This window comes from Elaeis guineensis, chromosome 2 (assembly GCF_000442705.2).
Source record: "Elaeis guineensis isolate ETL-2024a chromosome 2, EG11, whole genome shotgun sequence".
Taxonomy (NCBI): Eukaryota; Viridiplantae; Streptophyta; class Magnoliopsida; order Arecales; family Arecaceae; genus Elaeis; species Elaeis guineensis.
The window spans coordinates 115952303-115978792 of record NC_025994.2 but is presented as its reverse complement, the minus strand read 5'-3'; the positions used below and the strand labels follow the sequence as shown (position 1 = coordinate 115978792).

Here is a 26490-nt window from a genome sequence, read left to right as displayed (position 1 = left end):
CTGGTACATGAGTTAGGTGTTAGGATTTTTTAGGTCTACCATGTATCCATTGAAGATCAGTGTATCTCTTGCAATAAGGAGAGAGCCTTAAATCAGTCTCTTAAAAACATGGTTTGATTAATGTCTTGGAGATCAATCCTCTTCGGTAAGAGTGACTTGAAGAGATAAAAAAACCTGCCAAGAATGAAAAGGAAGCATGTGAGTTGAAGCTTGATTACCCTTTGGTCTTAGCTGGGTGAATATCATCACTGCAAACCAAAGGCAATATAGAAAGAGTGATCAGAGGCCAAAACCAATTCCACATCCCCTAAGGTCAGTTTATCTCCTGCAATAAGGAGAGAGCCTTAAATCAAGCTCAAAATTTCCTCATTTTTCTTTTTCTTTTGTTTGATCCCTCACTAAGGTCTAAAGGAAACCACAACCCCAACTATCCATGTCAGCAGCATTACAATCTGTAATAGGAAAACTATCTACATAAATTTCCTTTTTAACTGCATTGGCACTGCACCAGACTACATAGATTCCCTTAAATGTACCAACATCTGTCAAACCTAAATATAGGGTATGGTATGTTTCATTATGGAGTGCGAGAGTGGGAGGTTTCCTGAAGTGGATATAGTTTGAATTAGAGAGTATTCCAGAAAATTTAACTCTGAGGTGGCATTGCTCATGGATAATGTACCAAAAATATACAACTTCTTGACAAAATTATTTTTTTATGAAAGCGGATGATACGTTTACTCTAGATAGATGTATAGGGATAAATCTATCTAATTGGAAAATGCATCAGGTCAATGTTTTATCTTCTGGTTTGATTGGGATAAACTTGTATGTTTAGGTTATAACAGGTGTGCTCTAATTGATGATGTCTTTTGTTACTTCTGTAGAAGTCCTTGTCAGTGAAATAAACTATTTCTCATTCACTGTTCCACAAATATCACAAAATAATTAAGCCAATAAAGCGAATTCTAGTAAAAAAAGATCGTTTTCTTCACCCACTTTTTTCTTAAAAAAATCTGCATAATGAAAAAATAATCTAATTCAAGTTTTCTCCACAGTAGAAAGACTCTAAAAAATAAAAGATAGAGGAGAAAAAACGCTTTGATGCATGGTTGCCAGAATAGGGAGTGAACGAAGGAAGCTAGGAAGTCAAGAAAAGAAAACCAGATTCTTGGAAAGAGTAAAAACCTTGTGACACAGGAAAAACCAACCTTGAAGAAATATTCTTCAAAAAAATATGATAGTAACATTTTTTTTTTAAAAATTTGCTTTCTCAGCTTCCTTACCATGACGCAACCATTTCACTTTACCAATCAACAATCTCCAAGCGATGCCCTATTTAAAAATTTAGATTACATCAATATGTAAGACACTGAGACATATCATAATCCTTCAATTAGAAAACTCATCAAGAACTGCAGGATTCACACATTGTCTCATATTTTTCCTACTCCAATAAATCAGATTTGCAGTTCATTATTTTCCTTTTCCAAATGAGTTCTTTAAAAACCCTAACAGAGTGTGAAATGTGAATTGAGATTCCCCGCAAGGCTGCAACAACGCTTTTCCTTTTCTTTTCCTTTCTTTTTCATAGGAAACTCCGGGTACTCTCTTCTGGTTGATTGACATTGAAATCTTTTAAAGTCCAGGAGACAAGATAGTCTAAAATAAAAGCTGAAAGAAAAAGAGCTCTCGAGAATCCTCACCTTGGATGTAGCTAGAGAGATTTTGGAAGACATGCCATCATTCCTCCGTCCCCCACTCACCGGCCCTCCTCTTTTCCTTTCCCTTTCCCTTTCTTTTACTCTCCCAGCGAAAACTTCTCCTCTCTCTCTCTCCCACCTTCATGGCTACATCTGCGAGAGATCCTCCAGACCACCTACCAGAATCCCGTGCTCCACCGCCGTCTCCGGTTGCCGGATCACCCACTGACGGATCGGAATCACAGGAGAAGGACGAGCTCACCGGATTTTTGACCCACTCCCTCCACGTCCCCAAACTAAACTTGCCGGACCGGATCTTCCCCCGAAATGCAACGCCATGGAATCCTCCAGAGATCAATTTCCAGGCATTGGTATCGCCGCAAAATGACGGATCGGCCATGGAGCTTCTCAAGTCGACGTGGTCGGCGTTTGGGTGCTTCCAGCTCGTGAACCATGGCATCCCGCGGGATCTGATCGCCACCGGCGAGGTCGCGGCAGCCGCGGCGTTCAGGATTCCGGCGGAAAAGAAGAAGGCGACGGCGAGGTCGCCGGAGAAGCGATGGGGATTTGAACTAGAGGAGGAGGAGGGAGGCGAGGAGTTCTTGTGGTATCGGAGTAGAATGAGAGACGAATTGGCGGGAATTTGGGCTCCAGGTTACGAGGATTTCAGGTAAATCTAACGTAAACTCTGATTTCCCGCCTCCTTTCCTTCACCTCTTCATCACGAGTGATGAATCTTGATCGTGATCGGACGGCTGTGAGCTGATGCTACGTTATAAAGTAATCAGATCACCAGTGAGTGAGGTTACCTTTATTATTTCTGAATTGCCTTTATTTTGTATTGAAAAATACCGAATTGCCTTTCCAGTGATAAAATTGATGGGTTATGGGTGGAGATTGAGAAGCTTGCAAGCACAATGGGAGAGATTTTGTTACAGATTAATGGTGCTGGTGGTGCTCATATGTGCAGTAAGAGGAGAAGGGAAGAGGAAATGGAAGGCTCCATTCTTTGCCTCCATAAGCACCGTCGGAATGATTTGGATGGTGGATTAAAGAACGAAGTATTACGAATGGCGGTAAGGAGCTTGGATTGCTTGCACAGCTTCTGCATGCATTTTTGCGAAGGGGCTTCCGAGTTTCACATCTACTCGAAGAGAGGTTGGTTTCAGTTTTATCCTGGCAAGGAGGCGATTATAATCACCATCGGTAACCAGATCAAGGTGATTGCTTTACAAGGCTCATTATTTCACACGAGCAAATTTTTTCTTTCTTTCTTCTCAAAAAAAAAAAAAAAAAAAAAACCTCAAGAGAGAACGATGCTAAAACAACGACGCCTTGAATAAAATAGTAGTGCAATTGATATATTTCTATCACTCCAATCTTTATCATGCAACGGAAAAAAAAAGAAAAAAAGAAAAAAAAAAAGCAACGTAATGGTTATAGACTAGTTGTTCAATTTTTTTATTTTGAAGTGTCTGTATTATTTTAGTACTGTCAAATCAATAGAAAATTCAATACACTAATTTATCATCGTCACACGCATGAACCCTTTGCCAACATTCCCATCATTAAACGGAGTTTCTGATCTCCCCACTTGTTTCCTCCAGGCATGCAGTGGTGGGCTCTACAAGAACGTGATTGGAAAGCCTATTTTCCAGGATGGTGGCCACCATGATTCCATCTCCATTTCTTTCCTCTACTCTCATCCAATCCGTACCTACACTCGCCCAACTGTGCGTGGGGAAAAAACCATCTCGCTCGCTCAACAAGTCATGATAGCAGCTTGCTTGATTCTTCTGTGTCACATTATAATTTATCTATACGGCAGCATCTGATACTTGACTGCAATAATTGTGTTTCCCTTCGAGTTAATATTGTTTGTCGCTTGTCAGAAAGGACTGCTGCATCCTCATACCTTCTGCATTGAGGAGCATTGCTTTCCGCGAGCACACTGAGTGTGAGAGTAATTGCAGAGAGTGAAGGCATGCGGACTGCATTTTGTTTTGCCCCGGAGATCGTTTTTGGAGATTGGTTGTCAGCTTTCCCGTTTGTCTTTTTGAACAATACTTTTGACCACCGTTTCTCATGGTGTAGATAACTGGATTTTGCATGATATTACATGCCACTTTTATTTGATGGAAAGGAAGAAAGATCAAAAGTGGGGAAAAAGAAACTGGATGTTGATATATTGGCAGCAAGCAACCTTAGAGAAAATTTGCTTCTATATTTTGTTGTTGTTGTGGAGAAGGTTTGATTGATTTCCATCTTATTAGAAATTTTTGTTCATTTGTATTCATTTGAATTGAATCGAATTAGACAGCACCTATATCTCATCCAATTTGATATTAGATCTCAATCTAAACTTAGATCAAACTCAGACTTCTTTATTATCTTAGGTCGGTTCTGCGAGCTATTTATCATGTTGGCTAAAGTTGACAAATTATTCTCAAGATGAACGTTGGCATTCTTGTGCTACTCGTTGGCAAACAAATAAGCACTTCAAAAATTAATTCATGTAAATAGATTTCTACCTCTTAACGTCTCTTCTTAGAAAGCAGGATTTTTTTGTCATCAAATCCCTCTTAGATTTGAATATTCTTATTTTAATTTTATTTTATCTTTTTTATTTAAATTTAGTTTGTTGATTTGGCTGCCATTTTATTAGCATTCTCAAATTTTCAGAATTATTATATAATAATAACCATTATTAGTGTTGCAATAGAAAATTATGAATAATAGTTACGTAGCATTATCATCAGAATCATTGTAGTTAATGTTGTGAAGAAAACATGATCATTGGATAGTCATCCTCGGCATGGAGTTTAAAACTTGAAAATTGCTATATAAATTTCAAAAATTGCTAAGGTGACAGAGTGAATTAGACTAGAGTAATACCACCATAGTTGTGCAGGTTGTTATCAAAACCAGGTTAGACATTGTTTGATTCAATCAAGGAAGAGAAGAGGAAGGCATTAAGGCCACATCAATAAGGTCTGATTTCCTCATCTTAGCTTCTACCCAATAATTCCTTTTGATAACCATAGTTACATTCTATCATATAAACCAATACACAATATTAAACGGCTGAGAAAGTGGGAGGCAGTGGTCACAGTCGTTTAACTCATGGTCCTGGCTAACTTGCTTTGATTTTTTTTTTTTTTTTTAAAAGCTTTGAATTTTATATCCAGTCTTTACCATGTCCACGTGATCATGTATCCTTTTGGGCTCCTATCGGTTGGAAAACTCTTATGATCTTGATCTGATGATCGTGGATAATCAAGCAAGCATCGTGATTCGGATTCAGAGTATCTGCAAATGGGTGCACAGCTATATTTTTGATGGCTAAAAAGCAGGATAATGCGAACATATAAAGCTCATGTATGTACTCGCGCAAGGAAAATTCTGTGCAGAAGGAATCGGCATAATAATGAATATACGGACATCCGCATCTGAAATGTTGCGCAGATATATATATATATATCCGTGGAAGCCTCACTGTACGGACACGAACATAAAATTTCTATGCAGACATCCCTAGGTCGATGGAAGCTGACCACCTCCCATCCCTAGGTCGAAGGGTGGCAGACATCCCTCCTCCACCGTTATCCCTTTTTTTCACCTCAATTTTTTCACCTTTCTTTTTTTTTTTTTTTTTTTCATTTGGAAGGGATTCGCGAAAAGGGAGCATCCGAGAGATTCTTAAAGCCTTTTCCAGTTCCAATTTGGAGTCTTCGTATCCATATGGGGTGCGTTCTAATTTTCACATGCTTTCCCCTTTTGATTCATTTTTTTTCCACGGAAAATTTTGTTCCCTCCACCGTCCGCCTTTATTACTTTCTTTTTTTAAAGCATGTTACCGTCACGAGATCGAATTTAATGTTATGTGATGCTCACAGTTGTTGCAACTACTAATTTTTAGCTGGCTTCAGTTCTAGATGGAAATTAATAATATGCTTGCCAAAGAAGTGCCTTTTGATTTTGCCATGCTTTCTTGTTTAAAGAATCCCCTAGATTTATTCATAGACTTGATGCTAGTTGCAGTTATTATATTATGAATGTATACTTCATATGTTTTCTGAAAATAAAAAATGTGGAGGTTTTTGATGACTTTTGTGAATTATGGCATGGGGTCTTGGTAGCTAGTGTTTGTGAGAAATGTTATTACTAAATATGAAGTGGCTGTGCTTAAGATGGTGAAAACTGGATGACTTGAGAAGAAATAACCATTCTGTTATGACCCAAGAATTTTATGCATGCTTGGCTTCTTTTGAGAGATAGCGTTAATTAGACGTTCTTAATTATTGAATTTTAGCGGTGAAGAAAAGTTCTTTCCAAAAACTTAACAAGATCATAAGTAGATGAAACAAACAAGTAAGGACTGTGAGAAAATATCTCAAATAAAATAGTTTTATGCAATGGAAATTTTAGTGATACGTACGTCCAGCCATAATTGTTCAGGTATTTGATTAGAGTTTATCCAAAAGAAACTTGAAGAAGGAGACTTTTAACCTATACCTCGGTAAAAGTCATTCACCGATAAATTTCACAGACTTGAATAGGCTAGGCTACGGATCCTTATTAGATAACCAAAATGTCGACAATTTCCTTCCATCAAGGAAACTATCTTAGCATAACTAGAGATAGTGGGTAGTTATGTGCAATCAAAAGTTATCTAACTACCGAGCCATCTATGTGGATATGTGTCTAACAAGGAATGCCTTCAAATGGTTATAACAAAGACAAATCGATGATCTTAATATTTCAGTCTTGGTTGTCATAGTAACGGGATTGAATACATCAGTTTGCTCCAGTCATCATAGTATTTGCATTTGGTCAAGATGTCTTTGACCTTCTTGAAGAAGGAAACAGAAATGTCTATCAACATTTTTTCTGAAGTATGGCTCTACAGGTCAAATTGAGTTGTTACTGTTTTTGCCATATCAAGCCAAATGATGAGAACACCCTGGGTCCTATATTTTTTTGCATGCCTGAGGAATAAGACATTTAAGTGGTAATCCTTGCTATGTCCATGAGCCAATAAACCATCTCTTTCAACCCACCTTGGAATATGTTCTAATGTGTAAGCCCAACCCTTTTCATGTGATGTACATATCCAGCTTACCTTATATGAATGGATGTGGTGATGAGATCAGTATAAACTGTTGACTTTAGGATGGTATTTAGGAGTTGATATCAGATTATATACTGGTTAATATATATGCACAGCCACATATACATCTTAATAGATGGAGTTATTTGGCCGTTATGTCGAAATCTCACTCAGTGCTTTATGTGGTCTGTTTTAAATGAAATATACAACACATATGGGAAATACATTTTTCTGGTTTCTGGGTTTTGGCTGCATTGTGTTATGAAAACAATGCTACAAGAATTGGGTCATTTAGTCGTTGCTTTACAAATCAAGTGTAAAATGATTCAGGAGGAAAAAAAAAGGACGAAGAGATTCATGAAAAGTAACGGAAACACCTGTTTCCACAAAACTAATTTTGGTTTGGCAGTACTATTTTCGTTCAAGGTGATACACTATGAAATTAAAATTCTGCTGATTAAGAAAAAGCATGTTGTGGCAGGTCTAACTGAGAGACAGTATGAATTTCCATTTGTTTTGACATGTCACATTAAGTAGGCAGTGTTGGAGATATATTAGCTTTATTTAGGAAATATTTTTGGCAAGTCATCATACTGAAAGGTGCAGTATAAAAAATGCAATAATTTATGCTAGAAGTTCTCTTTACATTCTGTTTCAAGTCAGCCTATGTTGCATTTAGACACACCATGGATACCTGCAAAATGTTCTTCCTTTTTCATTTACAGGTGCTGTTGATATGCTGTTCTTGACAATGCATGTTTTCCTGCCTGCATCATTGAAACCTACTGAACCATCCATTCCAGGTTCAGCAGCCTGGATCTGGAACTACGTAGTTTACAGACCACCTGTATGTTGTTGTAAAGGTTACGAATCTTTTGATTCTATCCAAATGTAAACACGCAAACTCTCTCTAGCCTTCTCTGGAAATAGAAGTATTCCGTAGAGCAATGTGTATCCCTTTGAAAAATCCAGACGATGTGGAAAAAATCTAGACAAGATACAGAGCAGGTGGGAATGCCTGTAAGGCACAGCTAGGGTAAGAGCCCATATCTGGAGTAAGAGTGGTCTTCTGATGAGAGATTGATGCCCAATCCAAAATGTTACATCTCCAAGGTGAGCATCCACCACTGCAAAACCACTTGATAGAATAGCCTCTATTCTTCTGGGACTCATCCTATGCCACCTGCATGTAATGTTTGAGGAACCAAGGGGTGCTTAATGGCCTCCTTGGTGCCAGGCAAAGCCCTTCTGAGGTACATCAGCTTTTCGGAAATTCTCTTCCGGCAGAGCCGCGGGAGTTCTTCCAGATGGCCAGGCGGTAGCCCGAGTGAATGAGGAAGTACAACAGCATTTTGTACTTGGAGAATGAAATCAAGTTCGGCGCAGTTGCTGGCAGCTCTCTGGGGAGGAGGAGAAATTGAGATTGCAGGAAAGGCCTATAAGGACACATTTGGAGCAATGCAGCTAGCTTCTCTCAAGTCAAGGTAACCCATGTCTACTTGGATATATTTCAGATTTTGTCTGTGTTTTGCTATTACTTAATTCGTGTGTGGTCTCAAGAGGTAATAAGTACTCAGAAATGGAGTCTTTCCATCTAGAACAAAGGCTTCAGAGAAACAGTTTCTGAGAGTTGGAGGATGCTAAATTTGTAGGTACAGGAACAGGAACGCTGAAATGACTAAAATATATCTGAGCAAAGTTTCAGTTTGAATTTATTAAAATACCAAGATTGGACACCGTCTATCCAACCATTCTCTGATTTTTTTTCGAGTAGCAAGCAGATTAGTATATATAATCATAGGTGGCTATGAAATGAATCAGACTTGAATTTTCTCCCTCTTTATGTTGGGTTCATGACCCGGATGCAGTTAGAATTTGTTCGATGTTTCCAGATGCGTAAAAACTTTAGTTTCCATTTTAAGATGAGGTCTTAGGTGGGGAGAAATCATTCTTTTTTGGTAACAACCACAAAAAATTGATTCCATTGAGCAAATAACATCTTTATTGCAAATACATTCTTTAAATCTTGTGGATCCTAGAAGGCCCACTACTTAAGTGGGTTTGCCAATGAACAGGTAGCTAATAATTCCGGAGGCCCAGCTCATGGAGATTTGGGTTTCGACAATTTTGTATCTGGCCCCGTGACTCTCTCTGTCAGCGGGTGGAAGGATGAATTCCTTCCTTTCTGGGTCGAACTAAGTCCTTGCATTTTATCTTGGAGTTCCGAATGAGAAGTTGTCAGTGAATCCAACATGTGTAGTCACGGTCAAACCAAGAATTATCGCTAAGGTATGTAACTAGTATTGCTGAGAGCTTGTGTATAAGCTCTTTAGATCATGTCCGTGAATAGGACCCTCTTGAGTCTTGTTGCTGTTATGCTCAAAATTTGAGATTGGGATAGATCGGACGAAGCCGAACTAGAGGTCGGTAGCAATCTGATTTGAAACACCTTCGAAAAAATCTGTAAAATAAATCAAAAATCGAGTGGGGATTCTTCGATTCTTGATCTTTTGATGCTTAAGTCAATCTTGAATTCGAAAATGATAGGTGGAAAAGAGTAGTAGAACATAAGAAGAGAGTTTGCATGGGACTAGAGAAATTTGATTTTGTAGGAACTAGCGTTCTTATTCAAGAACTAGTAAAGTTTCTACTGACGGTCTCATTCTAGTTTGAGTTTAGAACTTATCATTGGAGGATCTCTGATTTTTTTATTTATAGAGGGGCTGAGGAGGTCATTACAGAGTTTGTTAGACCGTTAGAGCTAACTGTAGATGAGCTATAGTATAGTTGTACGTATTAGTTGGAGGTGAGATCATATTTAGCTATATCTGTCAGCTGTATATAAGATCATGGTCAGCCGCCCACGTGGTAAATGAGCTGGAGTATAACTGGAAGACAGTTATGGCTGAGCTGAATGACAGCTGTCAGATAACTACTGTACTACTGATGGCAGGTCAGTAACAGACCAATGTGAAAAGATTGATATCAGTAAATATCTGAATGGGGTACCATGTCTTTGGCGTTAATAATCAGATCCGTCAGCAATCGAAGTCTATACACTTTGGAAGTTGGCAGATAACTGAGGCAAGTGTCTGACTTACTAGTAGTTACTGGACTAAGCCGACTTAGCAGATAATACTGGAGAGATAGGTCGGACATAAGCCGATGTAACCTGAAAGTATCATAAACTCAGATAATGATCAGTTGTCATGTACCCAGATGATGATGATGATCTCAGACTTTCGATGATGTCAGCTTTCTGATGAGATCGGCAATCAAGCTTTGTATCAGTATTCTGATCAATCCGAGAACTTATGAGTCTCGAAGACATCAATTGAGATGCTATAACCTCTACAATACTTGTCCTCTACTTCTGAATCTAAATAGATTGCTTTGGACGAAAGTAGTAGTTCATGAAAAAGAATTCTTAGCTTATTTGAGGTAATGAATCTGTGCTATTTGGTTCAAGTGAACCATTGCATCCTTCCATTTGAGCTTGAAGTAGACAGGTCGGATCTCTTTTTTGACTTTTTGGGGCTTAAGCTCTATCCGGGAATCGATTTTTAATCGATCAGAAGATCTTATATCCATCTTGGCCCTTCTGGGCTTACCAATCTGAAGAGAGAATTTTTATCGATCAGCAGATCTTATCTCCATCTTGGTCCTTCGGGGTTTAAGCTCGATTCAAAGATCAATTTTTCACCGATTAAAAGATCTTATCTCCATCTTGGCCTTTTGAGGCTTACCGATTCGAAGATCAAATTTTCGTCGATTAGGAGATCTTATCTCTATCATAGTCTTTTGAGACTTAAGCTCGATCCAAAGATCGATTTTTTACTGATCAGGAGATCTTATCTCCATTTTGGCTTTTGGGGATTTATCGATCTGAAGATCGGATTTTCATCAATCTAGAGATCTTATATCTATCTTGATCTTTCGGGGCTTAAGCTCGATCTAGAGATCGGCTTTTCAACAATCAGGAGATCTTATCTCTATCTTGATCCTTCGGGGCTTAAGCTTGATCCGGAGATCGATTTTTTTGCTTTTTACATAGTACACGATGTACAAAAATGAGCTCCATAGAGCATTTTTATTGATAATACTTCAAAATTTTTAGAATTCTAAATACGAGGAATAGAAGATCTAGATCAGCTCTTAACCGATCAAAATTGGTTGCCTCTTAGGGGATGGATCACCGGCTTTTTATGATACACTATATATCATATTGATGACCCCAGCTATTGGTCAGTTATGATTTTTGGGATTTTCTTCCGTCTGAGGCAGATATTCAATTGCTTTTGTTGGCCTTACGTATTTACCGAGATAACCTCGACGCATCAAGGCTTCTATCTGATCTCGCAGTTGTCTGCAGTTTTTGGTATTGTGGCCATAGTCTCGATGGAAACATCAATATTTTCTCTTATTTTTTTTTACTGGTGGGGCCTTTATAAAATCGGGCTTTCGGAGATATCCTTCTCCTTCAATTTTTATGAGAATCTATGCTTGAGGGATAGGCAAAGGAGTGTAGAAATCAAAGTGCCGAGGTGGGCTTCTTGACCTCGGATTTTTTTGAGGTCGGTTGGAGCCATTATTATTTTGCCGAGCTTCACCGTCTTCCCTTGGTCGTTTCTTCCTTTTTTTTTCTTTTCTCGCCTAACAGAATATGTTTTTTTCTTCTTCAGCTTGAGCATACTTTCGAACACGGTCAAGCATTTCATCATAGGTGTTCAAAAAATTTTTATTTAAAGAAAACACCAAGCGATTGCTTCGGAGCTCTTTCTTTAAGGCAGACATGGCAACAGCCTCATTCAAATTTTTAACTTCAAGAGTGGCTGCATTAAAACGAACCACATACTTTCGGAGGTCTTCTTTCTTTTGTTGCTTGATAGAGAACAGACTGTCCATATATTTCAAATGAGGTCGATTGTTATCAAAGTAGGTAACGAACAATCTTTCGAGTTGCTCAAAAGAAGAAATGGATTCCTGTGGAAGTCCAGAAAATCATATCCTTACTATCTTTTTGAAGGTGGCAGGAAAGGCGATACACAGTAGGACATCAAAGTCTCCTGTAAGGCCATGAGAGCTCTGTAGTCCTCAATATGATCCATTGGATCAATGGAGCCATCGAAGGACTTAATAGTGGGCATCTTGAATCGATTCAAAATCGACTTATTTAAGATTTCTTAAGAGAAAGGAGATCGAAGGTTAAAACTATTTTTATTTTGAGATCGACCTTCTATCTAAATCTCTATCAGGCGTTTCTCAAGATTTTGAACCTTATGCTCTAGATCATCCCTTCTTTGAGATTTTGTATTATTGAGAGCAGATTCACCATCAGCCTCATCATCAATGTGGTGATCATCTTGATAGGTTGGTTGATAGCTATATTAAGACACAATTTTCAGAGGAGCTTTTTTTTTTATGTCGCTCCTTAATCTTTTGCAGCTGTTGAACAGCTGCTGATAGGGCTTGAACTTGCTGAATGAGCAGAAAAAACTGTTGAGGATCAAAATAGCAACTGGTTGTTGCTGGGAAGCTTCTGGCAGGACATCTGGAGAGGATGGAGATGCTAAAGAATTCTTTGGTGCTCGTGCTCTGACCATCTTTTCTACAAGAAACTAGTCAGATCCTTCTTCTAGCATCAATCTGTTGCTGCTAGGCTCAAAATCTGAGATTGGGGTAAATCGGATGAAGCTGAGCTGGGGGTCAGTAGCATTCTGATCTGAAACGCCTTCGAAAAAACTTGCAAAACAAGTCAAAAATCAGATGGGGATCCTCCGATTCTTGACCCTCCAATGCTTAAACTAGTCTTGAGCCCGAGAACAGTAGGTGAAAAAAAAAAAGTAGAGCACAAGAAGAAGGTTTGCATGGGATTAGAGAGATTGGACTTTGTGGGAACTAGAGTCTTTGTTTAAGAATTAATAAAGTTTTCACTAGCCGTCTCACTCTAGTTTGAGCTTAGAACTTACCATTGGAGGATCTCTGGTCCTCTATTTTTAGAGGGGTTGAAGAGGACATTACAGAGTTTGTTAGGTTGTTAGAACCAGCTGTAAATGAGCTATAGCATAGCTATACATGTTAGCTAGAAGTGAGATCATACTTAGCTATATTCGTCAGCTGTGTATGAGATAATAGTCAGTTGCCCATATGGCAAATGCGCTGGAATACAACTGAAAAGCTGTTACGACTGAGCTGGATGATAGCTGTCAGATAACCATCCGTAGTACTGATGGTACGTCGGTAACAGACTGATGTGGAAAGACTGATATTAGTAAATATCTGAATAGGGCACCATGCCTTTGGCATCAATAATCAAGTCGATCAGCAACTGAAGTCTATATATTTTGGGAGATCGGCAAATAACCGAGGCAAATGTTCGGCTTATTAGCAGTTACTAGACTAAGCCGACTTTGTAGATAATACAGGAGAGGTAGGTCAGACATGGGCCGATGTAATCTGAGAGTGTCATTAACTCAGATAATGATCAGTTGTCATGTACCTAGATGATGATGATCTTAGTCTTCCGATGAGATCGATTTTCTGATGGTCTTGATTTTCTGATGAGATCGGCGGTCAAACCTTATATCGGTATTCTTATCAATTCGAGAACTCATGAGTTTCAAGGATATTGAGGTGGTATGACCCCTACAATAAGCTTATTCACAGGTGACTATGTTAAATATAAGTATATAACTTGGAAATGCATTTATTCTTATGGTCCTGATTCAGATCAGATATTGTCATAGCTGGATCTAAACTTTATTGCTTGCATTTGGATTCTATAAGTGTTTTTCAATCCTTACATATTGTTTACTATCACGATATATTGTTTGCCATCGCATCCACAATTTTGAGTCCACCAGCTTAAGGCCTGTAGACAGATTAAAGCTTGAGCTTCTCTAGGTGTTGCTAGTGCAAGACTTCTGAACATACAACCTCAGCTCTATTCCATCCAACTAGATTATGTTGCCCAATACTTTAGGCAATGTCAAATGCCAGTTGCTCGTGTCCACATGCAGTCACGTTCAAAGCTACCGACTATTTTTGCTTATAATTGGAGTTCATGATTCATATTGGCAAGGCAGATTGATTTAGTTCATAACCAAGCGAATTGTACGAGCTAATAAGAAAATAATACAGAGAAAAAGAAAAGAATTATAGAGAAATACCCTAAATCCGCCTATTAGTTCTTCATAAGGTTGGCCCAATCACTAACCGTTCGCTTTCCGTCCTTGCGTAACGGTACATACATGTGCCTACTTTATTTTTCCGTTGGTAACGGCCAAATGGACCACGTTTTATTCTCATGTGAAAAGTCTCAGATGCATCATCTTTTAATATGTCCCTGAACTACCTAGGTACCTTTCTTTTTTTTTTCTTCAAACACCTGAAATTAAGGTTGCAAATGGGTTGGGTTAATCTATGATCTGATCCAAAACCTGCATACCACTGGGATCAGAATGGGCTCACTTTATTTAAGCTTATAAATTCTGATTTAAGACTTATATATACTATATCTTTAATGTTGGGTGGATGTCTGGTCAGGATACCACCTCCCAAGATCTTTCCAGTACCACGCGATGCAGCAGGAAGAAAGAAGAAACAAAACAAAAAGAAAAACAATCAAAATATGTGGATCAGCCACAAAAGGGCTCGTCTCCACGGGGCATGCAAACTTCACTATGAAAAGAAAATTTTACAAGAGGAGACCTCATCCTCAACCCTTGTACATCCAATTCTCTCTCATCTGAAGTTTTCCTCACAAAAGCTCTCTCTCTCTTGGAGACCCTCCTGAACCCCTGAAGAGCCTGGTGACCGCTGTCCAGGAGCCTCCTGCTCCTTCTCTCACAGCGCTCTCGCCCCTCTCTCTCTTCTCGGGTTCGTACGGCGGCGAGAAAACGAACCACACTCTCCTCTGTTTCGTCACAGGCCTTTTTAAAGGCTTAAACAGAGTTTAAACCTAATCTAATTAGGTTTAAGAGTCCTAAACAAGCCAAATCAGCATCCCAGACCGTCGGATCAAGATCGGGAGCCACCTGGGCCGTTGGATCGCGCTCCGGTCCACGAAATAGTGCCGTGGACCGCGAGAAACATGTGGGAAACGTCCACGCGGTCCACAGGCCGCGCCGTGGACCACCCGATCCACGGTGGACCGGGGCAAGGGGGGCCAGTAGGCCGCTGGCCTGGGCCGGCCCGCGCGCGGGCCTGGGCCGCGGGCCTGGGTCGCGCGTCCCGCGCGCCACCGCCTGCGGCCGCACCGCTGCCACCCGCCGTCGGTCGCCGGCGGTCCTCCGCCGCCTCGATTCTCGTGCCGACTTCAAAAGCTCGTATCTCCTCCATCCGAGCTCCGTTTCGGGTGATCTTGGTCTCGTTGGACTCCGTTTTTTGTCGCGAACCTTGTTGTGGGCTCAATATGGGCTGAATCTTGAGACGTCAAATTCTAACAATCTCCACCTCGACTCGATATTCGGCCTCCTCCAAACTCCGAGAGCTTCTGGATCTCCGCACCCCCATGCCCTGGGGCAATCGCTTGCTGATCATGGATGGGCAAACATGGGAGTCAAGCCAGGCTGCTCGATCCCATCTCCGTCGTATGCTGTGCTCCTCTTGACCTGAGACCTGCTCGGGGCATCATCCTGCGGCAATAGGAATCTCACCTTGCGACGTCGCCTCTCGTCCTCCCGAGTCTCCTGTCTCGTGCCCGATCCGCCTCTTGGAGCTCCACGTCACTCTGGGCTCCGCCTGGCTCCTGAAGCTCCACCTCGCACTGAGCTCCCTGTCAGGTAATAATGTCCTCTGCTCCCCTTTTTTCCCTCCAGCACAATCCTATCGCCGCGTAACACCCTCAGGATTCCTCCACCAGCTATCGTCCTGTAGCCTCTCGAATCCAGTCTGCTAAGTGAGATAAGATTCCGCCTGAAGTCGGGTATGTATCGGATCTCCCCCAATCTCTTCGCTGCACCATCATGTGTCCTCCAGCTGATCGTTCCAATGCCTCTGATCGCACAGCTCGATCCATCCGGCAGATATACAGTGCCCTCACTGTTCTCCAGGGAGTCAAACTGCTCCTCTCTGCAGCACACATGATAGGGGCATGCAGAATCTAATATCCACTGTTGGGAAGAAGTAGATACCTCGTCAAATATCTCCAGGGCATCTCCATCTGAATCGCTGCCGGCCGTCGCTACAGCAGCCACCGTCCGATTTTTCAGTTGAGGGCAATCTCTGGCTAGATACCCCAACTCCTCACACCGGTAACACCTGATTTTGCTCAAGTCCCTCTTGGACTTAGACCGCCCTCGTTGCGATCTCCTGTCGCTCCGTCTACCACCTCCTGCACCTCCAGAAGCCACCAAAGCTGAGCTATCGACACCTGAGCTCGAAGCTGGGTTCTCTCTCCTGAGAACCTCGTTCTGGAGTATCGCCGCGGTGACCTCATCTATCTTGATAGTGCTCTTCTCCACTAGAAGAGCAGTCACTAAGGACTCGTACGAAGGGGGAAGCGACGCCAGCAAAACCAGCGCCCTGGTCTTCTCCTCAACGTTCTCGCCAACGCTGAGAAGGTCGGTGAGGATCTTCTGGAAGTGGCTCAGATGCTCCTGCACGCTCTGTCCCTCAGTCATCCGCAGTTGGTAAAACTGTCTCCAGAGGAAAAGAGTGTTGGTGAGAGACTTCGCCATGTACAACTCCTCGAGCTTCGACCACAGCACCGTCGGGGAAGTCTCGCTCAGCACATGGATCACCACCTCATCCGTCAGGTACATGCGGATGGTACTCACCGCCTGCATTTGTAGCCGTTTCCAATCTCGCACCTCCATGGTGGTCGGCTTCTCATCGCACAAGAGAGCATCGATCCACCCCTGTTGGATGAGCACGTCCTTCACCCTTGCCTGCCACAAGGAGAAATTGCTCTTACCATCGAATTTGTTGATCTCCATCTTGATTGTTCCTGTTCTCTCCATCTTCAGTCTTGCTCACCACCACTGCAATCTGCGTCCTTGTACCGCCTTGCTCTGATACCACTTGTTGGGTGGATGTCTGGCCAGGACACCACCTTCCAAGATCTTTCCAGTACCACGTGATGCAGCAGGAAGAAAGAAGAAACAAAACAAAAGGAAAAACAATCAAAATATGTGGATCAGCCACAAAAGGGCTCACCTCCACGGGGCATGCAAACTTCACTATGAAAAGAAAATTTTACAAGAGGAGACCTCACCCTTAATCCTTGTACACCCAATTCTCTCTCATCTGAAGTTCTCCTCATAAAAGCTCTCTCTCTCTTGGAGACCCCCCTGAACCCCTGAAGAGCCTGGCGACCGCTGTCCAGGAGCCTCCTGCTCCTTCTCTCACAGCGCTCTCGCCCCTCTCTCTCTTCTCGGGTTCGTACGGCGGCGAGAAAACGAACCACACTCTCCTCTGTTTCGTCACAGGCCTTTTTAAAGGCTTAAACAGAGTTTAAACTTAATCTAATTAGGTTTAAGAGTCCTAAACAAGCCAAATCAGCATCCCAGACCGTCGGATCAAGACCGAGAGCCACCTGGGCCGTTGGATCGCGCTCCGGTCCATAGAATAGTGCCGTGGACCGCGAGAAATGCGTGGGAAACGCCCACACGGTCCACAGACCGCGTTGTGGACCACCCGGTCCACAGTGGATCGGGGCAAGGGGGGCTAGCAGGCCGCTGGCCTGGGCCAGCCCGCGCGCGCGGGCTTGGGCCGCGCCTGCGCGCGGGCCTGCGCGCTCCTGGGCCGCGGGCCTGGGTCGCGCGTCCCGCACGCCACAGCCTGCGGCTGCGCCGCTACCACCCGCCGCCGGTCGCCGGTGGTCCTCCGCCGCCTCGATTCTCGTGCCGACTTCAAAAGCTCGTATCTCCTCCATCCGAGCACCGATTCGGGTGATCTTGGTCTCGTTGGACTCCGTTTTTCGCCGCGAACCTCGCTGTGGGCTCAATGTGGGCTGAATCTTGAGGCGTCAAATCCTAACATTTAACATAAAGATAGATTTAAAATTATTTTTATATTTTAATTTATTTTGAGAACAATATTGTTTGTTATCTATTTTATATAGTAATAGTAGTTAGTTATATGGTAACTAAAATATAGTTGGCTATATTTAATCTGAACTTGGTTCGGACTCGATTTCAATTCGAATTTTTGAGTTGAGATTGTGTCACATATAGACTTGATCTGATCCGGATGATCCATTGAATTGAAAATTTTAGTTGTGAATCTAACCCATCTCAATCCAATCTTTTATTCGATTGGGTCTGGTCCAATATTCACATCCAATCAATATGGATCATGATCACTCATATAATGCAGTCCGACCCGACCCATTTGTATCCCTACCTAAGGTATCCCCAATCTTCTAACATGAGAAGTGATCCAATTTGCTACTCAGCTTCCATTTTTTGTTATGTGTTGTAACTCGATCCCTATGGTTCCATCCATCATGGTAAGGCAATCCAGGATTAAGGTGTTGAGCTTAGAAGGGATGGACTCACCCTACTTGATGATAGCGGGCAAGGTGACACTCACTTCTAATGATCGCCTTCAGGAGACAGAGTTGATGAGTCACGAAGAACCCAAGTTTCTACAATCAGAGACAAGTCTAAGGTTTACATTTACCTCTTGCTGCCGTAGGTTGTCCGCTGTGATGTCTGAGGATCATGGTCGTCCTTGCTATCAATTCACCCAAGATTACATAAACATCCATAGGTATCTTAAATCAATTTAGAAGGGATGGTTCCCATTTTGATCATCATGTATGCTGATTCATATGGAATTTAAAGTACTCATTTCATGCACGAAACCTTCAAAATTATCATTCCTCCAGGCTCTTCGCTGTTCTTACAAGAGCATAAGTTTCAAGCTTTCTAAATAAACCATAAACCTATAGCAAAGAGAGTCTTACCCCATTCGGAATTGACATTATCAGACCAAAAGAAATCATCTAACAATCTCCATTCAAAATACAACTCTATTATCTGGTTGCCATTCCAACCAGTGAAATATGATTCTACCAAAAAAAAAAATACAGTGAAATATCACGTTCCAAATTCTACCTAACCATTCATATAGGGCAAAAAGTGTTTGAATCCTCCGACATTAGGTGACAATGATCATGTAAGATTTTACGTCTTGACTGGATGGAGTGCATTCCGATCATTCTGTTATGTTTCTATGAGAAAATATGACAGGGATGGATTTGAGATTCCGAATCCCATCTATTTAGGAAGAGATGAAGAAAGAGAAAAGAATGGGAGAAATGGAAGATGAAATAAAAAAAATGGAATAAAAAAAATTTAAAAAGAATAGAGAAAAAAAAAGAAAAAAGAAATAAAGGAAAGAAGAAGAGGAATGAGATGGAAGATATCTATCACGGTGCATGATCAAGATTGTTATTAAAAAAGAATGGAACAATAGTGGGCCATTCTATGAAGAAATTAGGACATCTTCGTCCCACAGGATCATGAGATAAGGAAAATATACTCATCTCCAAAGTTTTGTAGGTAATCAAACGTGCAATATATGTTTTAATATGTGGAGTGGAGAAGGCGTTGTAATTGTCCAGCTGCACATCTTCACTTCAAATCACTAGTGATGCTAATCCCTAAGAGTTCATATATGTTTTAATATTTGGTAGATAATATATATAACATATGCTGGTGCATGTTTCACGTGCACATACAAGATTCTACATGGGGGACTACTAATCCACATTGATACTAGACCAATTAATTCATAACGGGTCTGAGGCTCTGAGCTCATCAACATGATCATTAACTTATAGCTAGGTGGTCCAAAATACTAGTTCGCTATGTCTGGATGCATTTTTAGTCCTATACCAGTTTAAGAAGCTAAATTTGTCAGTGCTAATTATGAGAGGGGTAATGTCATGCTGATAGCCGGTCAATTTTAGATTATGCAGTATAGCCAGCTCCATATTTAACTGAAAAGAACTTGGATGATGATAGGCAGCATAGATTTAGTTCCATCACCTAAATTTGAACAGTGGGCCTCCTCAAAAAGAAAAAAAAAAAAAAAGAACAAAAAAGAGGGAAGTTGACGTGTTCGAAACCGGTTTCCACGTAACAGTGAATGATTCAACTTCGTGCACCTTTATGGCTTCTAAGCTGCAAAAGAACCACTACAAAGCGAACCACATCCTGTTTCAGAGCACACCACCTTTTACTTTCCAATGGAGAAAGCAGGGAGGCTAATGATGCATAGCTTTTCTCTCCCACTCGTTTATTGATCAGCTTTTCTTCATCTTTTCTTTCTTCTCTGTGTACCAGCTTCGGCTGTAGTCCTTGGACGTCGCCTTAAGCTAAAGCAAAGTGCAAACCGCCAAGCACCGCCCCTGGACGCTATCCAATCCAAGCTTTCGTAGATCAAAGGAAGATCCTGTGGTACCACGTAATCTATTCTCTTTAATTTCCTGGGTATCTTCTAAGCAGTCCTCATACCTCAAGTCTCCCTGCTTTTAATTCCTTTACACGGTATACTTGGGGCCATCTTTACGTGGATTGTGATCCCTCAGCACGTTTTCTCATCCGTCCTAATTTGTCTGTCCAGTTTGAGGCTGCCATAATGTAAGCCATGATATGAATGGTACGGGTATGAGAAGTTGACTCAAGTCTTTCATGTTGGGATGATAGATCTTGAACAAGTCTGGATAAACATCCCATCTCCTTGGTTGGTCGCTTTCAAGTCGTAGATATGTTTGCTTTTTCCTCAAAAAGTTGTAAATATGCTCGTCGGATTTTTTTTTTTTATAGTAAAAAAATGGGTCTCTCTATTTCTTCATTTCATGAGATCATGAAGTCGGAACAATTACAAATTTGAAGCATTTTTGAAGTAAACAAAGTCATCTATAGACTTCTAGAATAATTGAAGAGCTCTTGAAGAAGAATTTTACAAAGCCAAACTATCTCCAGTAATTCATGACTGAACAGTTCTTAAACTATTCAACAAGCATTAATATACACACATATGTATGTCTGTATTGTTCTTCAGTTGGTTCTTGTTAATTATTCGTTCATGTTTCTACTTTTTGTTTTTTTTTTTTTTTTTAATCATTTTCAGATCTCAATGATTCTTTCCGATCTATGAAAGATATGAGCCTTTTCCTCTTTGTAATTGTATAGTCTCCTAAACAATGTTTATCCCTTATAAAAAGAATGATTTTCTTATATAGTAGATTCCATGTTGTTTTTTGTTGTCTTTGTATAGCATGTCTAGGCATCAGACAAGATTCTCTACTAAAAAGATGAATTATCATTTTCAAATAAGATCTGAGTCCAAAGTTTCTGAATCTTTGATCATTATTATTCTCTATATATAGTACTCTATCCCCACCATTTTTCGTTGGCCAATCTCCACAAGTTTGGCACTTTGGCACGCTCACCTGCACGTTTGCGAAACTTTATCTTGAATTTATGTTCCCACTCTGGCCTTACTTTTACAACAATGATCTTTAAATTTTCATATTTTCAGATGGATTGTCTCAAGTTCATTCCTTGTTTCATTTCAAGATCATTGAAGCATCTTAAATGTGCTTAATACGTTGTGCAAACAAATATTAAAGTAATCACTTGATTAATCGAACCACGTGCATCTATAGTTTTAATATTCAAAATTAATGTAAATGTGATAGTTTTATTGGATTAATTAGGAGGCACAATGTATGGGCCAAACAATACTTTTTCTTTCTCTTGAACACATGTTTTACGGAGGAGAATTGCGATGGTGGGTGGGGATGGGCTGCCGAGCGTGATGCCTAGGATTGGTTTGACCCCTTCGTTGAAGTTGCTCATCTTTGCGATGGTGGGTGGGGATGGGCTGCCGAGGGGACCGTCTGGTGCTAAAGCACTGAATGAAATATAGTTAAAGTTCGTGAGTACGACATTAACAAATTATTAGTCTAATCAAGCATTTTTAAACTATATCTTTAAATATAATTATAATTGTTGTCACTCAAAATATGATTTGACAGGTGGATTGATGTGTACTCTGCTCGATTTGATTGTAGAAGCATTATATGGCATTGGAGCTGCTAATGTAATTACAGAATCATACAATTCACAGACGTTCGATTGAAATCTTTTCTTATCCATAGATCATAATGATTAAGATATTCCTTTGCAGGCATGTTGAGATCAAATATTTTTCTTATCCGTTGATCTGATCAGTTGCAATATTTCTTTTCGGATATGTTGAGATCATATTAGGTTATAGACGATTGTCCCGGCTGTTCAGAGATCTGATTGGTTATTGATTTTATATGATACATATCATTGTTTAATTGCCGGACTAAGCTGTCGAACAAGATTTTAAGGATGATGAATCTCGATCCGACAAATAATAGCTCATGCTTTCTTTGACCAGTTTGTCACCTAACCTATGGCTTTCGGTAATGGCCGTCAAAAAAGTTCATTAAAAGCCATATAAGTTCAACCATTGATGCAACATTGTGAATATTATATAAGATTAACAATGGCATAATTATACCAGAAGAACTGTTTAGGGACCATTGGAGGTGGTACCTGTGGTCGCCCATGGTGGCTACTTCGATCAGTGGACCCCCTCTGGGCTCCCTTACTGCCTTTATTTTAGATGATTGCAAGTGGGGTGTGCCATATGCTTTGAGCTTTCTTTATTTAATTGTTTGGGGAAGGCAGGAGGCCTGTTGAAGCAGTTTAGTCCATCATATTATACTTTATGTCATAGAAGTCTTGGCACATCTGGCGTGTGTTAGTGAGAGTGAGACCTGCACCATCCCTTGTTGCACTGTATTTGGATTTTCCTTTATTTTTTTTCTTTGATGCTTTTCTACAGATCAGCTCATAGGAAAGCAGCGGTTTGAAGAATAGGAGTAGCCCTTCAACGGGCCGGGGTTGTATCTTTCATGCAAAAGAATGACTTGCCTTCCTTTACACGAATCCACCACCGGACCACCCAATACACAAATCTCAAAACACTCCAAACTCTATCATTTATTCAATTGCATAGTTCTCAAAGAGACCGGTGGATGATCCAACGGTGAAACCATATAAAAGAAAGTAAAATCTTCTTTTGCATGAAAGATCCAACCCCAACCCTTCTCCATTGGACCCAATTAGCTGCTTGGCACTCATGGCATGATAAGGAGTAAATTTTGCGCATTTACCATGCCACCACAAGACTCAACCACCCCAAGCATTATCAGCATCCACTTCATTTTCTTTGTCACTAGTCCAATGTACTTGAAGAGAACAAGCAAGTCTAATGCATGCTTTCTATATATCTTAGACCACTTATTTTTGTCGGAAATAATGGTGGAGCACAACAAACCATTTCATAGATGTGGAAGAACAAACCCTGCATGATGTCAGATATTACTGAGAAGTGTGCATCACACACCACAATTTAAGGGTCAATCTTCAACGAAAGTTTTGAATGTGTTCTTTGATTATGTTGCAGTTTTTAGGAAAGCTAAAAGAAGTCCTTACATCCAATAAGGGTGGCTTAAGTAAATGATGGGTGATTGATCAATAATAGATTTTTGTGGGAAACATCCTTTTTAGGCAGTTATTCTTCCAAAAGTTGCTTTGAAACAATCACGGGTAGAAAGAGATGGTAGACATCTCTCTTTTGGTGAAAGGTATAAATTATATCGGCTCGTGTGAACTTGAAAGGAATTTACTTTCCATTTCCCTTCTCACCTACCCATCCTACCATCTTGCGTACAAGATCTAACAATCATACTCTAATTTATGCATCCAATCTTAGTAAAAGATGCATAGGCTTTTTCTTGCATAGCTTATGATGTAGTGCATTTTATTATGATAGTCCTAATAATTACCGACCAAATGAGTATGCGCATATTCAAGAGAATCAGCACATAAAATATTGAACAATGGAGCAGAGAGATGTCTCCTAGAATCTTATAATGTTGAGATTGTACGATCGATCGTATAAAATGCTATTCAGTTAGCAGTACTATTAGTTTACATATATATATATATATATATATATATATATATATATATATATATATATATATATATAATGTAATAATTATCAACAATCTAAGAGAAAATAATGAAGTTTGATTTCAATTAGCAATGGATCAGAAAGCCAACTAATAATTATTTAAAAATCTTTGATTTCAGCTAGCAATGGATCAGAAGGCCAACTAATAATTATTTGAATATTTTTCTCCAAATAAATATTGATTGTCTATGATATTTGAATAGCATAAGATAATTTTTTCAATGTTGCATGCAGTTATATCATTCGAATGGTTTTATCATAGTTTCTAACACCATCTACTATAAAAATACTATCAATACTTCGTAACGAAGCCTACTCCAAAATCACCTCCCTTTTGCACATTTATGTAAAAGTTGATCTTCAGGAAGAGGAAATATTTTCAAAAGGCAATTCCAAGAATACCTGCACTCTAGAAATTAAAAATACATTAGAAATAAATTTTGATGGGTCATGATGTATAGAGTACCATCATTTAAATATTGCTCATAAATTTTTTTTTTTTTTTTTAAAAAGAATAGCACTAATCAAGCTACAAGAACACATGTCACCTCACGCATGGCATAATTTAAAGACATGCCAGCATGATCTAACAACATGGGATCTAGGTCGTAGCTGGAAGAATTGTGGTACATGCTAGGGTCATGTGCCTACGTTTCTGGTGGAGTCCAATAGGAAGCATCTCCCGCGCATGATTCTACGAAATGCCTCAAAGGTCGCACGGCAAATATAGCAGGTACGGGGATGCGTAGGCGTTACCAAAACAAACCATAATTAATTGGATGGGACTTGCGAGCCAATTGAATTAAAATAACTAGCTAGGATTCCATACAAACTAAAAATAAATGATTCCTAGTAGGTTAGCATTGTGCTACGAATAATAAAATGTAAGTTTTTTAAAAAAAATGATACATAACCTATATATTAGTAATGATAATACAATTGACTCAACCAGCTGGCAAGTCAAATAAAAAAGAAGATGCTTTCCATCTGGCCACTTGGTCTGGCATCCATGTCCTGGTTAGCATCAAGTTTATATCCATGGATAGCATGGGTTAGAGACAATATCAATTACAGATATTTGGAGGCAACAAATCAAAAGATATCAATATCTATAGCGAATCTGTAAATCATTTGGATTCAAATTAATATAATTTTTTTTAATTGATAAATTAATTATATAAATTTAATATAAATATAATCATAAAATTATATATTACAAATGATCGAAAAGATTAAATCATGATTGATTTGGATCCCAATAATAACTCAAAAATGTGAATGAAAAATAGATCAGATTTTTAATATTATGATTCACATATTCCAATGAAACAAAAATTATTATCTATACTGCATGCTAAGACCATTAATTTTATGATGATGTATTGAAATGCATGTTCGATGAGTAAAACGTTGGCAATAATTTTTCAATGGGAACAGACTAACGGAACGTCTCACTCACCATACGTGCGCTCCGACCTTGCCACGCGGCTGGTAATCGGCACGTGGAATGAAAGGGGCCGGTACGCGGCTTACGCCTTGCTTTCGGGAAAGGCTCAAGGGACCGCATCAACGGGACCAGAAAACGGGACCAGGATAGCGAAGGTTCGGGGGGACGAAGGGGCAGATCGCCTGTCACGTCTCACTTGCGGACAAGGGTGTGAGTTTGTTTGTTTATTTTTCTTTAAAGAAATAATGGACGAGTGAGTTGGAGATTATATTTATATAAGAATTTCTGGAAAAAATATTTAATAAAATAAATAATTAAAAGGGGACATATCAGCTTAAAAAATAGCCAGAGACAGTTAAGAGGATGTATGGCTGGCTTAGCATTTATATATATATATATATATATATATATATATATATATAAATTTATTTAGTTAAGAATGTTTTGATGGTAGCTTTATATTTCTTGTTTTAAAGATTTATGAGGGCATATGCCTATCTAATTTTTTAATAGCTTTGCAACCACGACTGTGGGATCTAGCTGGGAAGAAGCCACTAAAATATAAAAATTTAAAAAAAAAATATCCAAAAGTTCTATTGACCCGTCTCATATAATCAGTCTCTTGGAAGTAATTATTATGCAAAATAAAATACGGACATATCTCGTAATTTTTATTTTTTCGACGAAATGAGAGGTAATCCATCTAGTAATAATTATATTAAAATAGAAAAAGATTACATGACAGTTTAAAACCAGAACTTATATACATGAATCGGTGTAACCCTGGCTCTTGCTTTTAGATGAAGCAAGGTGTTAAGGGAGTTACACCACACCAAAGCGGGGTTTAATAAAAGATTAACAACCAGACTACCATTTCTGCTAACGAATCAATTTTTTGAAGGAGATTAATCCCAATTGACTTCGCCTTGGCGCCGAAGCAGCCGCTTTAGCCTCAATTTTTTATATGATTTCTGATATTGGCTACTTGAACCTACTGGCATACGTAGTGGTCCAGCTTCTCATTTTATTTCTTTTTAAGTACAAATCCAGCTTGTCATTAAAGCAATGCTTTGCTTCGTAAAGTTGAGAATTTGTTTCAAATGGAAGTATTCTGCCGTTCCGTTCTTTCCACGGGTTCCAGAAAATATGGTCATTTGTCAATGTTGATTGTCATATCATAGAAGATTGGTCGCTTT

General features: G+C 39.8%; 1 protein-coding gene and 1 long non-coding RNA gene across 8 annotated transcripts; both read left to right on the top strand.

The window, feature by feature from the left end:
* Window positions 1-1674: 1674 nt before the first annotated feature.
* Window positions 1675-4030, top strand: LOC105040599 (protein LATERAL BRANCHING OXIDOREDUCTASE 1). Its single transcript, XM_010917193.4, has 3 exons — window positions 1675-2373; window positions 2572-2923; window positions 3311-4030. Exons 1-3 carry the CDS (start codon window positions 1847-1849, stop codon window positions 3536-3538), a joined length of 1107 nt encoding a protein of 368 aa, XP_010915495.1. The 5' UTR covers window positions 1675-1846; the 3' UTR covers window positions 3539-4030.
* Window positions 4031-5219: 1189 nt separating this feature from the next.
* On the top strand, window positions 5220-25518 carry LOC105040571 (uncharacterized). Of its 7 annotated transcripts, XR_003800826.2 has the most exons (4): window positions 5280-5449; window positions 7539-8297; window positions 20899-21704; window positions 21809-22026. It is a non-coding gene; the product is annotated as an uncharacterized lncRNA (long non-coding RNA). The 7 variants fall into 7 exon arrangements; XR_012139198.1 differs by lacking the exons at window positions 20899-21704; window positions 21809-22026 and adding an exon at window positions 5220-5273 and having other exon boundaries at window positions 5371-5449; window positions 7539-8534; XR_831180.4 differs by lacking the exons at window positions 20899-21704; window positions 21809-22026 and adding an exon at window positions 25285-25518.
* Window positions 25519-26490: the final 972 nt, after the last annotated feature.